Source organism: Symsagittifera roscoffensis, chromosome 6 (assembly GCF_963678635.1).
Source record: "Symsagittifera roscoffensis chromosome 6, txSymRosc1.1, whole genome shotgun sequence".
In the NCBI taxonomy this organism is placed as follows: Eukaryota; Metazoa; Xenacoelomorpha; order Acoela; family Convolutidae; genus Symsagittifera; species Symsagittifera roscoffensis.
In genome coordinates this window covers 44,707,629-44,726,580 of record NC_087067.1, presented here as the reverse complement: position 1 = coordinate 44,726,580, position 18,952 = coordinate 44,707,629, and the positions used below count along the sequence as shown (strand labels likewise).

Sequence of the window (18,952 nt, the reverse complement as noted above, 5' to 3'; positions counted from 1 at the left end):
TGATGTTCGACCATTCGGCTGTTTGCACGATACTTTTAGAAAACTCTAAATTCTTGCTTAGATGACAAAGAGTTAATTTAATGAAAGAATTACTCTCGTTTGTCTGTGTCCTGGTGTGAGATTTTTACAACAATTAGAGATCAATTCCAAACTGGGCACCTAATTTTGTTCCAATTAAAATTTCTTTTCACAGAGCTTAGCTAATTTTCCGGCCATAGTCATTTTTGGAACTCTTGGTGATTTTTTATCACAACTCTAAGAAACGGATAACAGATGATTTTTTGAATATTTATTTTGATAAAAATATGAGAAAGCTGCATCATCAATAGAGTATACAAATATACCAATCATGTCCATACAAAATTATTTAAAGCGGAAAAATTTGGAACCGAATATTAGCTTTTTGGTTATTTCTATCCTCTCTTATCTATCAAATCAACTTCATTTTGAATCTCTTTAAAAATATCCCCCTTTTTCAAAAAGTGGGAGATTCGTTACTAGGTATAAAATTCTCATATACTTAACCATTGATTTATTTTCTTATAGAGTGTACACTCGTTACTAGATACACGAGGGGAGATTTTGTTAAAGAGATCAAAAAATTTTTTGAGCCTTGTAAAAACGATAAAATTAGCACTGTAAAATGCGACATCGCCAACAGAAGGTGGTATTAGAAGACCGAATCTACCCACAAGTTCTTGATAGTTTTGATAGAATTTTTTAAGGTAGTTAAATTTTATCAAAACTTCCTGACCCAAATCAATCGAATTACCCGATCTGAAATGTTTCAGCATAACCCCATGGGATATTTGGGCGGATAATCAACAAACCGCCAAATCTTGAAGCCGAAATTGCATCAATGACACTTTGTTGTTTTGTTTTGTTGAATAACAATATTCATTTTTGGCTGGTTGAAATGGTAATCCAATTTTCGCTTAGTTGGCTTTTCGGTTTGTTGGCCTTTGGCTTGTTTGCCTACCACCGCAATTTTGCACACTACAGTGATTACCGAACCTTGAGTTGACGCCTTTCAGTTTGGAGGATTTTCGAGTAAACTTATTTAAGCCATTATTTACAATACGAGTTATCCGTTATAACCAACCGTGATAACCATTCTGGGAGTTATAACCAAAAAAATTTAAAAAGTTTAAAAATTTAGTGTTTGATGAGATCTGGAGTGGAGCATCCTTGGAAATAGTGGTTAGGCGATAGACTCCTTCATTGCTCCGGCTGCGTCCAGTTGTGCCAGATAGCTTCTAGGAATGGCCATGCTCTGATTGGATCCAACCGGCACTTTCATTGAATATCCTTCAACATCATCTTACTGTTACATAATCGTTATATCATCGTGCATCATTTATTATATAATCATTGTCAATCATTACATAATCATAGACATCAAATAAGGTAGCCATGCTATGATCAGATCGAACCGGCACTTTCATTGAACATCGTTCAACATCATCTAGCTGCTACATAGTCGCATTGTCATCATCGTATATCATGATACAATTATCGTCGATCATTATATAATCATAGACATAATATTATAGAATCGTTAGGTTGATGGAATGGAAAGGATCTAGGATTTTTCTTATGCGAAAACAGTTGCTGAAAATTGGTCACAAATTGTTGCAAATATTGCAACCAAATAGATATAAAAGGCTCTTTTATTTTAGGCTGCTTAAAACCCTCTCCTTCGCCAAAAGTCTAAGTTACGCGATTAAGATTGAATAATTAGCATGCTCTCCGCCCTTTTTCTAAGCTTTAGCGTCGGGCAGAACGGATGTCGCAAAAGGTATTGAAAAGGGGTGATCATTTGGTTGTAAAAGGGTATTAATCCATGGATCCATGGGTGGGGTAGGCGGTCCCGGTTTTCCCACCATAGAAGATGATGCACAACCATATACATCCATATATGGTTCGTATGGAAAATTTAGAATCATACCGCGCGCATAAACTTTTTTTGAAAGTTCTGAAAATAGCTTTTTCAGTGCTAGAATTATCATGCTTACAGATCCCAACTACAACAGAAGCGAGCCCTCCATACCTAACTAGGAGCTTCATGCGAGGTGCAGCTGGCGTCAAACACTGCCGACATAGAAACACGCTTCAACGTTGTCTCTCATGCGCAGCTATTCAAAACGCTTAATAACAGTTGGGCCCAAGATCTCTGGATTGGACAGAGTGGACTCGCTAAACTAACTAACAACAGAAGCGGCTGAAAAACTTTTGAAAAGTTATCACCATAAGTCTGATTTCTGTCTTCGCAAAAATATCAACGGCCCATTTGAACCCCCCCCCCCCCCATTTAGCAAGACCAAGTGAACGATATCGGCAGTAAAATTAAATGACAAATTCAAGCAGTAGAGCCTGCATGCACTATGCTCAAATATGATTGGCTGAAAAAGTTTACTTTCAAGCAAGTAAACTATCTTCCCCTATTTAGCTATGGCAAAAAATGAACTCTTGCCTGTTAGTGTGTTGTTGTTTGACTCGTTCATCTGATGGTGTTGCTGCGATCTTTGTGTACTGTACTGCTGATGTTCGGAAAACTTGACCCCTGTTGCTAGGTCCTCTAGGGTCCTAATCTTCTTCACACAGATCACTAACACCCCTGTAGACATGACACATGTACAAGGCAACAAAATTATTTCGATGAATGAAGAATAACTAACGCCAATATTTACTAACAAAGGCGCCAATACTTTTGAAAAACGGGGGACGGAACGCCGAACAAACATGGTCACATCCTTCAAAAAAGCGCCCAAAAACGGCATTATAGCGCGGTTTTTTTTTTAAACTGATTTGTTTTTTGACAAATAATTAAAATTTTTGGCAAATAGGGCCTCGGTTTTGAAAGAGCACGGAAAATTTTTTTTACTTGACCTATGAAAAGTTAACAACAAATTTGGATGCAAATTTTGAAAAAAAAAATAAAAACCTTTTATTAAATCTTACAGTTGGACTACTCATAGGAAAAAGGAGATAATATTATACCAATGAGGTAGCAGAGGGCGATGGAGAGACAGCCGACGACCAGAGACAGAGTGACTTCCAATATTGTCATCTCCTTAATGTCCACCTCAGACTGCAAGGCCTCTGAAAAGAACAACCCGGGTCAAAGTCTGCGCTTCATGATCCGACCGCGCGGGCGGGTCGAAAATATGTCAAAATTCGACCGAAAATCCATAGTCGAGAAGGCCCTATAGTCGAACTCATAGTCGAAACTCAAGTCGAGTCGAATTATAATCGAAACATAGACAGCTTGGGTTGAGTCGGTCGAAACAATCAAGCCTGGTGTTATCCATACGGATATATTAGATACCGATTAGAACTGTTATCCATACGGATATACTAGAACTCCGTCTACCTAAAACAATACATAGATTGTTCTCATCCTAAATGCTAACCATATATACTTATGTAACATTATGTAAACTTAACCATATAGAAGTCTGATCTAAATTAAGTACCTATTAAACCTAACACCATATTCAATAGTTATTTATGAGTCTCTGTCTCTCTCATGATTTCGAGGTCAGATTCGAATCAGACTTAACTTTATCAACTGAATTTAAGTTGCTCTCTAACTCTTCGTATTTCTATTCTCAGTTAGCGATTAAGCATAGACTTTGACTACATAGATTACATAGCTTATACCTCACCTAACGGCTGAGGGTATAACATGGCGCAGCCAGCACTCACAACAAAAAACCCACTAGGTATCGCCCCATTCTGGCAAAAAGCCTCGGCGGAACCTCCAACGGAGTGGGAGAAATGGAATCAGCAACTCTACTTAGGGATTGTCGCAAAAGATGGCATAAACCTACAAAAGCTATTACTAGACCCACCCGCAGTGAGAAAACCGCAAGAACCCGGTTATGAACTTCCTATAGAAGGGGAAACTCAATCACAAACCAGGGACAGAAACATTCGTAACCAAGAGAAAAAGATACAATGGGATAACCAATGTGCCCAATTGGACAACCTGGGACCCACCGTGGATGGAATAACATGGGAGGAAGCCGACATAAAAGTCAGGAGCTATATTTATCTCAGCCTTGGAAACGAAGGACAAAGACGTCTGAACCAACATTACCCAGACCTAAAAATACAAGAAATATCAACGAGAGCATTCTGGAATAGATTAGAGCACCTCTTCATTAAAGACCGTAATGTTACATTTGACAGATACGAGGCATTCACAAGGAAGCAGAACAAAACAGAAACGCTGGAACAGGTCCACTGTGGTCTCACGGAATTGGTCATTAAGGGAAACTTCAAATGTCCTAATTGCAACAATAACACGTTAGAAACGGAAATTATCCGAGACTTATTCACAGCAAATATGACAAATGATGAAGTACAAAAAGACCTACTAGCCGAGACCAAAACCCCGGAGCAAGCGTTTGAATACGCAATACGCAGGGAAAAAGGGTTGGAAAATCAAATTCAAATACGCAAGCAGGGATCATCGACAAATCCTTCTCAACAAACGGGCATAAAGACTGAACCAGTTGGGTTCATTCAAAGAAGAGGAGGGGACCCTTACCGTAACAATAGAAGGGGAAACAATAGAGGTCGAGGACAACCACAGCGGGGAAGCTCGCAACGACAAGAGAGAGACAGAAAACAATCCTGTTTTAAGTGCGGTAATCCGTTCGGACCCGGTCACCTCCAACAATGTCCGGCAAAAGACAAAATATGTAATAAATGCACAAAAAAAGGACACTACGCAAGACTCTGTAATTCCTCAAACGTTAATGCATCAGTGAAGAAACAAATCCCGAAGTAAACATCCAGGACACAGACATAGCGGCGTATGTTGACTATCTCTAGGCAGGGGATGTCGTTCCGGGATGGGAACTCATACACCCAGAGGACAACAGCGTAAATGCTGTACACTTCGAAGAAGAAACGGCAGGAAAACTAACAACGAACGATTTAATAGGACATCTCATTCGAGTTAAAATTGGTAATAACAGTATTACTTTCATTGTAGATACAGGATCTCCAACGTCATTTGTAAATAATAAAACAGCGGTCATATTAGAGAATACAGTGTCAAGGGCCAGACGTATTCAACTCAACCAAAACGACGAGGCCAACAGAATGGTCTGCTACAATGGTTATAAAATCCCGGCGTTCGGCAGGCTGATTGCCCCTATAGAATCAGGAGGGTGGACAATAAACACGGCGCCATTTGTGGTGGTTGACAATAAACGGGCAAACATCCTGGGTAGAAATTTACTACCACAACTGGGCATTCACCTTCAACAAGAAAAACCAACTGGTAAGTCAATCAATTACATAACAGAATCAGAACAATCGGACACGGTCATCACAAATTGGGTTAAATCAGCATACCCGGGGTTGTGCACACGTATCGGACGCTCAAAAAACCACGAAGTTCATACAAAATTCTTACATGACTTCAAGGCGCTGCAACAAAAAGGACGCAGAATTCCGATTCACATTCAGGAAAAAGTTGAACAAGAACTCAAATCCTTGATTGACCAAGGCCATATCGTGAAACTCGATAGCTGTAGCGACAAACAATTTATTAGTCCAATCGTAATAACGGTAAAGAAAGATCATTCAATAAAACTAGCAATGGACTCAAAACAGATTAACAAAGCGATACATAAAAACAAGTACCAGATGCCTAACATCGACGTACTTCTCGATAATGTGGCCCAATCGGCTCAAGAGGGCAATGGTAAACCAGGTACAACGTATTTTTTTACCATTGACCTTCGATATGCCTACAGTCAATTGAAATTGGATGAAAAAACTAAAACGCAGTGTAACTTTAGTATAATTGGCGGGCAAGCGACGGGAACTTATCAGTTCCAAACAGGATTTTACGGGCTCACGGATATGCCCGCAGAATTCCAGAAAGCCATTGATCTAACGTTAAACAACGAAAAGGATACTTTCGCGTTTCTAGATGATATATTAATTATATCCCACGGAACGAAAGAGCAACACATCGACAAACTGAAAAAGGTCTTAGACAAATTGGATCAAGAAAATATGGCGATTTCCCTAAATACATGCAAATTCGGCTGTAAAAAAGTCGAATGGCTGGGGTTCATCATAAATGAATACGGAACAATACCAATGCATAAGAAAACTGATGCGATCTCAAAACTACAACACCCTAAAACTTTCAAACAACTCAAAAGTTTTATGGGTTCAGTCCATCACCTGAATAAATTTATACCAAACTTGGCACAACTGTGTACACCATAGAGGCCACTCTTATATTCTTCTTCTAAATTTCACTACGTTTGGGAACAAAAACATGAAGAGGCATTTCAGACCATCCTGACAGCGGTGCGAAATATCACAGAAAATCGACACTTCGTGAGTAACCGGGAGACCCGAATAGTGTGCGACGCAAGTCGCTAGGGTATCGGAGCTGCCCTCGAACAAGAAACTCCAGACGGATGGGCTACGGTGGCATACGCGTCCAGATTCCTAAACGCATGTGAAAATAAATATTCAGTAAATGAATTGGAACTCCTAGCTGCAGTATGGGCTATTGACCATTTTAAATATTATTTGTATGGCCGCCACTTTACACTAATTACTGACCAGCAAACTTTGGTTAGTGCCCTAAATAGCAATAAAAGTAATAAAACATATCAAAGTCGCCTAACTAGATGGATTGACCGTCTCATCCCATTTGATTTTGACATCAAACATCTTTCCGGCAGCAAAATGGGCTTAATAGACTATATTTTGCGCCATCCGGTAGGAAAACCACAACCTCCCGCATATTGGGATGAACATTTCGTAGTCGCACTCATTGATGATTTCATTTCTTGCCTTGAATTTCAAGACAGCACCATAGCTAATATTGGAATGATCGAAAATCCAAACGGATTTCAACGCCCGGAACGAAAACTCTACTCGTTCAAATTCGCACACAAAAGCAACATTTTTCACTGTTAATGATCAATCTCTAGCAAACAGTCACTCTCCGTCAGATTCAAAAATTTCAAATCACTCTCCGTCAAATCCAAATATTTCAAATTACTCTCCGTTGAATTCGAACATTTGCAACCAGACCGCAATAGAAAAATTACATAAAGAAGGAAAATCATTTAATCGTCAACATCAACAAGCTTATCTTAACTCACAATCTACCGCTCCAGTGGCCAACAAAATGAACCGCCAATTACAGACAGGAATGTCACTACCCCCTTTTAAGAGAATAATGAGAAAATGTCACAGCGGCCAACAAACTACTGTAACGATTCCACCCACTAAGTTTGCATCGTTCAATGAAATGTCAGAAGAACCGAGCCAATCAACTCTCTCGTTTAGCGACGTCAGACACCAGGTAATTCCATCGAGAGATAGTTTCACGTTCAACAAAAAGTCCGATCAATTATGTCAGACAGACCCACCAGATCAACAAACAGAGTGCCAAGCCATCTCTATGGAGGAGGAAGATGTACCGCTCTTCCGAAAGAATCTACGTAAAGCACTAGACGTGGAGTTTATCGCGGCCGCCACGAAACGCGACAGAAAACTCCAGCCTCTGATCAACATGATCCGACACCAGAAGTGGGAGCAGATAAAAGCCTGTTATGGACCCTACTTTTATAACGTGCGCGACCATTTGTTGGTCCGAAACAATGTTCTACTCTATGATGACAGAGTAGTAATACCGAAACAGCTGAGACAAATCATCTTAGATTCAATCCATCTAACTCACCCAGGACAAGGCAGTATGCTAGAGGCTGCCAAGCATATTTGGTACCCATACCTCCATCGAGACAAAGTAACGGCAGCTCAGAATTGCAAGGAATGCCGTACTAAAGGTAAGAATCTTCGGGTACTATCCGGTAAAAAACACTACACTAGCCTTGACGCTGTAGTAGAACCGAACGAGGAAATCCAATTGGATTTCGCTGGACCGCTACCGGATGAAAACAACAAAGACGTGTACATTCTAGTTGGGGTAGATAGATTCTCGCAATTCCCATACGCAAAAGTAGTAGCGAATAACAAGGCAGATACAATCATAAAATTTATGCAAACACATATTGTCAACCATGGGGTACCAAGGAATATCAGGTGTGATCAAGCTCAAGGGTTTCGGGCTAAAAAATTTATGATCTATTGCAAAAGCAAAAACATTAAGCTAATATTTGCTCCAGTGGACGACCATCGCTCAATGGGCATGGTAGAAAGACTAATTAGAACTTTAAAAACTTGTCTCTCCATTATGAAAATCGATAAAAATAACACACCGTACAAACTAGCGTCAGATGTGGCGGAACTAATCAAAACACTACGCATTACCCCACACGCCACAACAAAAATTACACCGTTTGAAGCGCACTACGGGCGTAAACCAAACACACCATTAACTAATATTTGCACTACACCTAAAATCTCTAATCTCTCATGGGAAAATACAAAACTTTCGTGCCTAGATGAAAAGATACTCACAAAATCTGCCCTCACGCCCGAGGCCATTTGGAATAGAGACAACAATAGCGAGGACAAACTCAGCGTGGTGTACAAGAAAACCTATCTCCCCGAACCATCCTGTGAACCAGCGGGACCATCTTCACAAGCGGTTCGAAGTAAAACTCCAGGACAAGCAAAACATAGCCAGAGCGACATAGTGCAAAAGAAGCAAATCTCACTGTCGGACACAGACGAGGATGAACTGTTCGACCAAGCCCTGCTGCGAAAATTCCTAATAGGTGCGCACCTTCCACTTAATAATATACCCTATGACTTACAAAAAGTTAAACGGTCCTTTCTCGCCGAAAACGCACAACATGATATAGCAAATATTAGAACACGAAAACCAATTCGTTGGCTTACACAACAAGAAAAACAAAGAATAGAAAGAGCCCCCTTGGTGTTTCTAAAAGATCGATTTAAAGGACCCAAGAACACCATAGACCCGGGGTTAGGAAAACGTATCGAACAAGTGGCACGAAAATTGGGCACCATAGCACGTAAAATAAAAAATCCTGGGGTATTCGGGGCACAATTCAAGGTAATCGAAAACGGTTCAATAATTAAATACTCCCCGCACACTGCATGGGTCCGGGAAGACGGAAAACAACCAAGGGTAATAAAACACGACGGTCTAGCGTTTGTATCAGATCCACGGGTGTACGGTAAATGTAGATCGGCACAGCTAAAGGACTTCGTAGCATACAAACATTTACCAAGAGCAAAATCCGGTTTTTTAGACAAAGAGGCTAAGCAAAGTGAACCAACTGGCTCAAAGATCCCAAAGAAAAAATCAGTGGAACCAGGGAATCCGGCGGGTAACACCTCAACACCAACGAGCCCAAAACAAAAACCGCCCAAGAATGTCGAGGAACTTATTCGACAAACAACTAACAGAAGGAAGCTAGGACACGACCGGATTCATAGAACAATCCCAACAACATCAAAAGCCCCGACGGTAAAAAACCAACCAACTACTACGAAAAATCTCAAGTCGCCAAGCCGAAAAGGAAAAGGCAGCCCCAATAAAGTACGCAAGGAAAACAAGGACATAGAACTTGACTGTGACACATCAATTTCTATTTCATCGGACGACTCAATAATTCAAGACATGAGACAATCACCAAAAATGCCCCCAGCCGAAAAGCTGGACCGATAAACTACGCCGCCACAAGATACGAACAACAGTACCAAACCACAAGCAGCAATTCCAAGCCGTAGATCCACAAGGACCAAAACAAGCGCCCTTGCCCTCAAATTCGGAAATGCAATTCCGATTAACAAAATCACCGGAAGCACTTCAGATAACGAAGTATGTCTCATAACAGTACAACAGGATAAAAGGGAACCAACTGGCCAAGCAGGCACTATCCAAGAGTCCTCAACCGATATAGAATGTATCGAAATTGACTCAACTGACAAAACACCGTGCCAATCAACTGATAAAACACCAGAGCAGCTAAGGGTAAGAGAAACCAGTGGAGGAACAGGCGGCCCAATTGAAGATGTATCCGAGCCCAGAGATACACTACACACACCAACAAAAATATCCACACACACGTCGTCACCACAGAGTAGCCCGAGAACAAAATTCGCGTCAGATTTTAATACGTCAGCTACGTCAGCTCAACGCAGTGCTCCAAATAGTCCCCTACAACGAGCAATTAGCTCCCGTTACGTCATCGACAGACCAACCGGAACGTCATGCTCACCAGACAAATCCTTCATTGACAGCTTTAACGACGCAATGAAAATTCTTAAATCCATCTCTCCACCCAAAAACTCGATGACTTTCCAAAGGGAATATGAAGTACAAGAACGCTCTAAACGTCTCAGTAAACAAGCGAAAGATGAGAAAAACAACGAACCGATCACCAAACAGATACCGCAGACATCATCGGAAATGAACGCCCAACAGATATCGCAGACACAGAGGATATATGATGTGTTCATCATATATAAGAAACAGGGGGAATGTTATCCATACGGATATATTAGATACCGATTAGAACTGTTATCCATACGGATATACTAGAACTCCGTCTACCTAAAACAATACATAGATTGTTCTCATCCTAAATGCTAACCATATATACTTATGTAACATTATGTAAACTTAACCATATAGAAGTCTGATCTAAATTAAGTACCTATTAAAACTAACACCATATTCAATAGTTATTTATGAGTCTCTGTCTCTCTCATGATTTCGAGGTCAGATTCGAATCAGACTTAACTTTATCAACTGAATTTAAGTTGCTCTCTAACTCTTCGTATTTCTATTCTCAGTTAGCGATTAAGCATAGACTTTGACTACATAGATTACATAGCTTATACCTCACCTAACGGCTGAGGGAATAACACCTGGATCGAGATGGTCGAAACATACCATTTTTACATATCAGTCGATCAAAACATAAATCGCAAATACTTATTAAGATTCTCAGATGGGTCTAAAATTGGCGCTATTTGGAATTAAACTCAAACTTTTTTTAAATAAACCATTTCCAAGCCATAAAATTTTCTAAATTATGGCTAATCTAAGCCAAATCACTCGACCTGATGCAGAAGGTTTGCATTCAAAGACTCATTTCAATGTTTGACAATCTTTTTGAAATAATATGAAGTTCAATTGCACTTTGCACTTTTTCGATGATCAATGTCTCGCTAAATTGAGTTTTTCGTGCCGAAATTCAATGAATTTGTACGGAAAGCGAGCGCCAAATAAAACGCCTTTCTGGTCAAAAACTTCCAGAACCTGCCCCCCAAAAATCAATTTTTGAAAAATTTGCCTGTGGCGCAGAACTTTTGGACAAAATAGGGTCCTCATAGTGATTTGGGCCATCTCGGAAAACTGTTTGATCAACCTACAAAAAGTGAGACACACCGTTTTCACAAACTCCCGGGTCCAAAAAAAACTAGACCCGCGATTGTTCTCGCTTATGAAATGTTTTTTTTTTCTGATCAAATACACATTGTTTTTATCTCAAATTTTTTTGATGTTAGGTTCAGCGTCGTGAGGGCGAATACCTGTGGCTGATCCTAGGCAGAGTTGCTATAGCTTCAGTTAAGCCAATTGTTTTTCTGTAAATAGTTTGATGCCAAATTTGTTACGAGGCTTATGTTTCTGCTGGAATTCGAGATAATATTTCGATCGACTGGACTAAAAATGGGTATGTTTCGACGGACTCGCTTGAGGCTCGAACTGGCTGTTTCGACCGACTTAATTTTTAAAGACCCTATTTGTAATAATGACTTTATTCTTATTGTATAATTATGTTGTCGTCTACTGACCCGCACTGTTAGACAAGGACGCTTCGAAGTCGAACACACGACTGATGGGGGGATGACTGCATCCTGCTTCATTACAGGCCCTCACGAACAAGTGGTAGAAGTTGCCGGCCTGCAGACGGGGCACCAGGGCAAAACTAGTGGTGTAATTGTGCTCCAGTTTAGTCATCAAGGCCACCTAAACAAACACACTATTTTGACAAGAATTGAAATGCTAAAAAATATTGATTAGAAATTGTTTACTTTTTGTTGACAAGAATTAAACTGCTGATAATATTTAGACACAATTGGTAGCGGATTTAAGAGTGGAAAGGGGGCAGGGGCCTATTGCCACCTCCTCTTATGGGTTCGACCCTCCGACCCAAAGGATCCCGACCCCCCTTTGCACTATTTTGAGACATCCACTTTTAGCTGGCTGACTATAAAACCTTTCTAAGACCGCCATTGGCGCCAATATATGCTAACTAAAAGATGGAGGAGGAAGCTTGATCAGTATAGGGCCTTTATAGTGATTTAAGAGAGCTCAGAAAATTGATTTAGGTGACCTGACAAAAAGTTCGCCAAAAAATACTAAATTTTTTTAAACCACCCCTTTGAGAAAACCCTAGATCCGCCCCTGGATACAATTTATAAGTCAGCTTTTAAATTTGGGGGCTTGAAAACTGTTTTTTGGCCAATTAGTTTTCACTAGAGTTTCATGGAAAAAAATAGATTGTAATGGATTATGTCGGCAAAAAAATTAGCCTATTTAAACAGTTTTCATGACCCACCTAACCATAAAAAGATTTTAGAGAATTTTAGTCGATTATTTTCAATATTCAAAAATCCAAAATAAGCCATTATAATCGATTACAATCCATTAGAATCTAGAATAAAATCAAGTTTTTGTTGATAAAATACATGAACATTGATTGTTTTTTTTGCAAAAACGAAATGTTTGCTCTGCTTTATGCAAAACTCGAATCCCAACGAACATGTTCATCCTCGAGTACCTTTTTACCCAATTCTCACACCTTCACAACCCCACCATACTCCAATTGAACCCCCGCCCCTCACTATGCCTCATTCCTCACAAGCTCCCCTCCCCCACACACACACACACCATAATACTCCCCAACCACCAAACATCATTACAGACCCCCCGCACACCGCTCCAAACCCAACCCCCGCACCCCTAAAATTTCACCCCCTCGCAGTTGGGAAGTGGTTAACGTGAGGGGAGGGGTATACTGGGGAAGGGGGGTTAAAAACTTGGGGAGGGGGATGAGCAACAACTAGGGAGATCAAACTAATATCAAACGGGGTTGGGGGGGGGGGGGGGGGCTTAAAAGGGGGCATAACATGGGATGGGGGACAATGAGGGAATGCAGGACGTGATTTCGAAAAACTTCAAAAAAATCAGCAGAAACTAGAAAAACTAAAACTTGAACAAGACTGCTCATAAAAATATTTTAAAATTTGAGATAAAGTGATGAATTTTTATATTAGTAACAAATCAATCCTGGTAAATAAGCGTCCTTTAACTAATTTGGAGCAATTTCTAATACGGATTAAATCTCCGCTTACACGGTAAAAACGCGAAAAGTATTGCGCGTTAATTGTCCCAAATTGCCCAAAATGGCAATCTTTATAACCCCATAACTTTACAAAAAATGAGCACAGGTGAAATTTATTTTGAATTTAAGCTCAGGAAAACAATACTTACTGAAAGGTTTAAAGCATTTCCGTCAAAAATGGCTAGTTATAAAGTGAAAATTTGTCTGAAGAAAAAAAACCTCCGAGCACGAATATTCCGTTAATTTCTTCACAAAAGTTGGAACAAAATTGAAAGTGTTGAAGTGTAACAGGGCAAAAGTAACATACTACTGAACGCAACTTTGTTCCTGTTGTCAAAAATGAAACCTGATAATGAAATATACATTAAATTGCCTGTTTAAACAAGACTGCTCGTATCAGGGCGAAGCCCTGAATGTTCCGACTGCCCTCTAAGGTTTATGGAGCAGTAATAATATTAAAAAATAAAATGAAAAAAATTTTTTTTTCTAAAGTTGATTTTTTTTTAAAAAAATCATCCCCCCACACGCCATATAAAACACAAAAGGATAGATTTCGCACCTTGTAACAAATCATTTATGGCAAATACGCTTCTTTCAATCAATTTGGAACGATTTCTTAGGCGGATTAACTCTCCGTTTACGCGTTAATAGCGCGAAATATATCGCGCGTTAATTGTCCCAAATTGGCCAAAATGGCAATCTTTAAACCCTCATAAATTTACGAAAAATGATCACAGGTGAAATATCTTTTCAAATTTAAGCTCATGACAACAATATCTTTCGAGTGATATAATAAAATTCCGTCAAAAATGGCTAGTTAAAAAGTCGAAATTTGTCTGAAGAAAAAAAACCCATACCGAGCTTAAATACTCCGTTACTTTCGTATCGAAAGTCGGAACAATAAGGTCTAATTAAAGTTAATACATGAGATTATTGTCCCTATCTTCCATACACATTTGACTTCAGCTCGAATCTTTTGTAATAAAATTCGGCGAACAAATGGTAAACTTTTTTTAATATGGTCAAATGTTTTCATCGCTATTGCCTTTTTGCGTGAGACGTTATCAATTTCCAGCTTCGTTGAAGGCATACTGCAGATATGATACAAAGAATGTTGCAAATTTTTTTCCCAATATTTCTCCTTTTAATAGCTTCATAGGGTACATTTTAGGTATTCAGCAGACCAGCAGACAATTTTATGAATTGCATGCAGAAAAATAGTTAAAATTAAATACAAGCAATGAAACCACCTCCATATTTTTAATGTGAAAATTAAAATTGAGCAAACTGAATGTTCGTTTTTTGACTTTATACGACAGTTTTATGTGCACCTGATTTTGCGTGGAACCAAAACACACTGGAACTCAGAAACGCTTTTTTTGTGAATGGTCGGAGAAACAGAATATTTTCAAAATGAACTTTTTGGCGGTCGTCAAAGGCGTTTAGCATGTTCAGCTCGAGATAAAAAAAAAGAACGAAAACTTCGATAGAAAAGTTACCTCCGTGGACTCACGGGCGCCTTCTTCTCCATCACCACCACCAGTCTGCTGCCCTTTCTTGTCCTGGCCCTGCTGGAGTGTGACTGAAGTGAGGTACCACACCTGCGATAAAGTCGAGAAAATCCTAGATCCGCCCATGGTTAGAACATTATTAAGTGAGTGAGCCTTCTCTTTGTCGGAGGGAATGAACGTATCAAGGTCAAATAAAAATGACCGGTTAGAGTAATTTAAAATTAGGTTGATTGAATAAGGACAGTGAATGACAACAACCTGGTACCAAGTGTGCATGGGGTAGTAGTGCGACTTGGCTGGCACCCACGACAGGTTGACTGAGTTGTCGGGGATGAATTGGGCTGTGAGACTGTCTTCTAAGGAGGGCGGATCTATAACACAGAACAGTCACACCAATACTTAATGAATTCTTCATAACGATTCAGTCTAGGGGTCGATTTAGGGGGGGGGGGACCTCAATTTAGTTCAAAATAAAATCTTTAGAGTGATTTAGGAGAGCTCGGAAAATCGATTTGGTCGACCTGAAAAAAAGTCGACAAAATTTTCGAATTTTTTTTTGAAAATCTGCCCTGCCCTAAAGAAAACCTAGATCCATCCCTGATACAGTCTAATAGTAAACAGGTTACCAAGATGTGTAAAAAGAACATAAAAAAGACATTACTGGACAAGTTTAATTAATTTGTTTCTTTATTTTTCCTACATGAGATTTTCAAACAAGTGAGATCTTTTGAGTTTTCTTTTCTATTTAACAGCTAAGTTTCTTGTTAACCATAGAATAATTGCTTATCAGAAATATACTTTTCAACATATTTTATCACTATTTTATCGCCAAAGTCATATAATGTAAGTTTTATTGAGCAAAATTTTAAACTCACTGGGTTCCAGAATGCTAGCTGTGGCGTGTGATGAGCCGAAGGTGTTGGAGGCCGTGCACTTGTAGTCCCCCCTGTTCCCCTCTCCCACCCTCCCCACCCGCAACTCACTCTCAACCGTCCACTCATCCCTCATCTTCATCACCTTACTCGCTAAACACAACAGCTTATTAGTAACATAGTTTATTTTGAGTTTTTCAAAAGTTGGTTGAAACATTTTGATGGATGTTGTTTCAATAAAATAATTAAATTGACAAGGGCTAAGGGCATAACATAGCATGTAATTCTTGCAGTACGCATATAGTGGATTAGTAGGCAAAAAAAGACGCGAAAAAGAAACAATTGAGTCAACAGAGACGTCTCAAACTGTCAATTTGCACGATGAGCTTTCATAAGCCATCTATAGCTTATTGAAATTTAATTTATCAACCTCCGATGTTTGAATGCTAAACTCAAAAAAAAATCAGCTACTAACTAAGTCCATTTTCCAGTTCGTATTGCTTAGTGATCGACATATCTCCTCTGTACCAGAAGACTTCGGGTGTCGGCCGACCAATCACAGTGCAGGATATAGTTGCCGAGTCTCCACTCAGAGCGTAAGAGTTAGACGTGTTGCGGATGATAGGAGCATCTTAAAAAAAACGGAATATAGTGTATGTTTTTTTACTCTAAATCCACTTAGTAATAACCATCTTTTTAAAGCTCAGAAGATTGATCCTCAAATCAAACGATAATTTTGGATGGCCGCGGCTCTAAATTTCTGCTTCAATGAGATATTCAATGACAAATTGTCTTTGACCTATCATATAAAAATTTAGCAAAGTAACTTTTTTCTTCGTATCATGCTCTGTAAAACAATTCAGTCATCCTAGAAATCCAATCTGCCTATTTCTTCGCCTAGCAAACACATTGAATGCGCCCCGATCCTTCACCCACTGCGAGTTTCAGCAAACAGTAGAGTTGGGGTCCAGTCAAAACTATGTAAAACCTTTGCTTTGGATTATGCACATCAAACCACGCAATCTCAACCTGGGTAATCTTCAAATGTGGGTTAAACACTATTCTGTGGTACGTACAGTTGATGTTGAGTGTGATCTTCTGGCTCGTCTTCTCGGTAGGGAACTCCTCCGAGTGGCTGGAACACCACACCAGCTGTAGATGGTTCTCTGGCCTCAGCCCCACCCTCATCACACTCCAACTGTGCCAGTGGTATGACTCATCCCCACCCCTCTCACTGCCCTGCTGGCTGGGCTTCTGGGATACTCCATTCAGGTACCACCTTGATTATTAGAAAATACTTAAAAAATTTAACTATAAAATGATTAATTGGAAAAAATGGACTATAAATTTTCCAAGAGTGCCACCACGATCAACAGAAAGCCTTGATACGAAGTCATTGCCGATTTTTGAAAAATACTTTGAATAACGTTGCAAAACTTTTTTTTCTATGACGCCACTAATTTCAAAGTTTTGATTAGAGAACTGGATTTTATAATGGCTGTGGCATCCAGATATTTCACTACTTTCACTGATTTTTGCAGTGACTTATGTGCTATTGAAGCGTGTTTCACCAAACTACAGGCACCTGTTTTAAGTACATAATGACTGAAAGTACTAACTTGATGATTGCGGGTGGGTTAGACATTGTGACTTGGCAGTAGAACTCGGCCGAGTGGGGCAGAGTCACTGGCATCTGAGATGACTTCAGTTGCATTTCAGGCACTTGTGGGGCAAACAGCACCGTCACATTAGCACATGCAGACACCATCGCGAACCTAATAAAGACATAATAGCTGATAGGTTTGCAAAATCACTAAATGTTTCATTACTCTTAAAAATACTTTGAAGTTTTCGTAGAAAATACAGAAAAAATCTCGAATAATTTTTTCCATTTTTTTTGTAGAGATAACTTACTCCGCTCCCATTTGAGCCTAGACTGGAAAAATTCGGGCTCAAGCTTTTGAAACTCAACTCCCGTGTCGTCAGAATCGACACTAGCTTGCTCGTTGATTATAGGTTAAGGAATAACATAACGTCTTCATGACTTGAAGCATGGTCATTGGCCTTGCTTTAAAGGAATATCGATACTTCACATTGCAGTGATTCATTACTGGCTTTCGCTCAGACTACTTATGAGAGCACAGCGAACATCATAGTTCATCACTTTTGGTGATACTTCCAAGATTGAAGTAAATGTAAAGGATTACCGACACAGTATTACAGAGAAAATGGACTGTTTTTTGATGTGTTCATCAGTTAAACAAAGAGATGACAAAACTGCATGCTATGCATCCAACCGCTAACAAAAACAAAACTATAGTTTACATTAGAAAAAAAATGCAATCAAAGTTGCTTTTCTTGGATCCCTGCTTAAAAAAATGCTGATAGAGCTGTGCAGACCGTTTTTCATTTCCTTTAAAGCTTGCACTTTGACTCTTTTAGCACTTTCACCAAAATTGAAGGTGTGGATCAAGAATTTGAATCATTTTCACGGAGCTGCCTACTCTTATCTCTTTCTTTTTTATGAAACCTCTTGCCCGAGTTTGCATTGGCAAACTTTCCTCCAGTAACATATTCGTTCAACTGAGACACCCTTCAAGATGTTACGTTTGGCGTATGGATTATTTAACCAGATATCCAGATCCATTTTTTTCAGAAAAGTATCATCGAAAAATATAGACTTGAGGTTCTGAAACAGACTGAATTTTCTCTCTAAGAACATCAGTATTGCCTTAGCTTTTGATAACAATACTTGGAATTTTCCAACAGATTTTTTTTTCAGGTTGATTTAATTCAAAAACTAGAACAAGGTTATCAGCGTAAGCACAAGATCATTTCTCTCCTTTCGTTGAGTGTTATTAAAAGGAAGTTAAGCGGGATGATAAGACGGGGGGACATAATATGCAGCTATGCCTCACCACTCAGACTCAAAAATACGTATCGAAAATATCGTAATGCTCGTGTAGTTTAAAATTATATATGTATATATACAGGGGCGGATTTAGGGGGGGGGGGGGGCGGGGAGGGGGGCGGACGCCTCTTCCCCCCCCCCCCCCCCCCTCAGGGATTCGACCCCCTGCCGACCCAAAGGGTCCCCCCTTTGATACTTTTTCAGAAATCCATTTTTGGCCGACCGACCCTAAAATTTTTCTAAAGGCGCCTTTGGCGCCAATATCTACTAACTTTGAGGAGGGAGCGCGCGCCAAAATCTACTAACTTTGAGGAGGGA

At 39.7% G+C, this 18,952-nt stretch overlaps 1 protein-coding gene across 1 annotated transcript in view; it reads right to left on the bottom strand.

Annotated features, from left to right (window-relative positions):
• Window positions 1-938: 938 nt before the first annotated feature.
• The window catches only part of LOC134848770 (titin-like), a 47,472-nt gene continuing 29,458 nt past the window's right edge, over window positions 939-18,952 (bottom strand). Inside the window, exons 10-19 of the mRNA XM_063866281.1 lie at window positions 17,343-17,498; window positions 16,800-17,002; window positions 16,199-16,354; window positions 15,727-15,876; window positions 15,110-15,222; window positions 14,840-14,941; window positions 11,788-11,962; window positions 3,001-3,102; window positions 2,474-2,617; window positions 939-1,308 (exon numbers count right to left, since the gene is read on the bottom strand). Coding sequence (XP_063722351.1) covers window positions 1,202-1,308; window positions 2,474-2,617; window positions 3,001-3,102; window positions 11,788-11,962; window positions 14,840-14,941; window positions 15,110-15,222; window positions 15,727-15,876; window positions 16,199-16,354; window positions 16,800-17,002; window positions 17,343-17,498 — 1,408 coding nt within the window. The 3' untranslated portion in view covers window positions 939-1,201. The remainder of the gene's footprint in view (window positions 1,309-2,473; window positions 2,618-3,000; window positions 3,103-11,787; window positions 11,963-14,839; window positions 14,942-15,109; window positions 15,223-15,726; window positions 15,877-16,198; window positions 16,355-16,799; window positions 17,003-17,342; window positions 17,499-18,952) is intronic.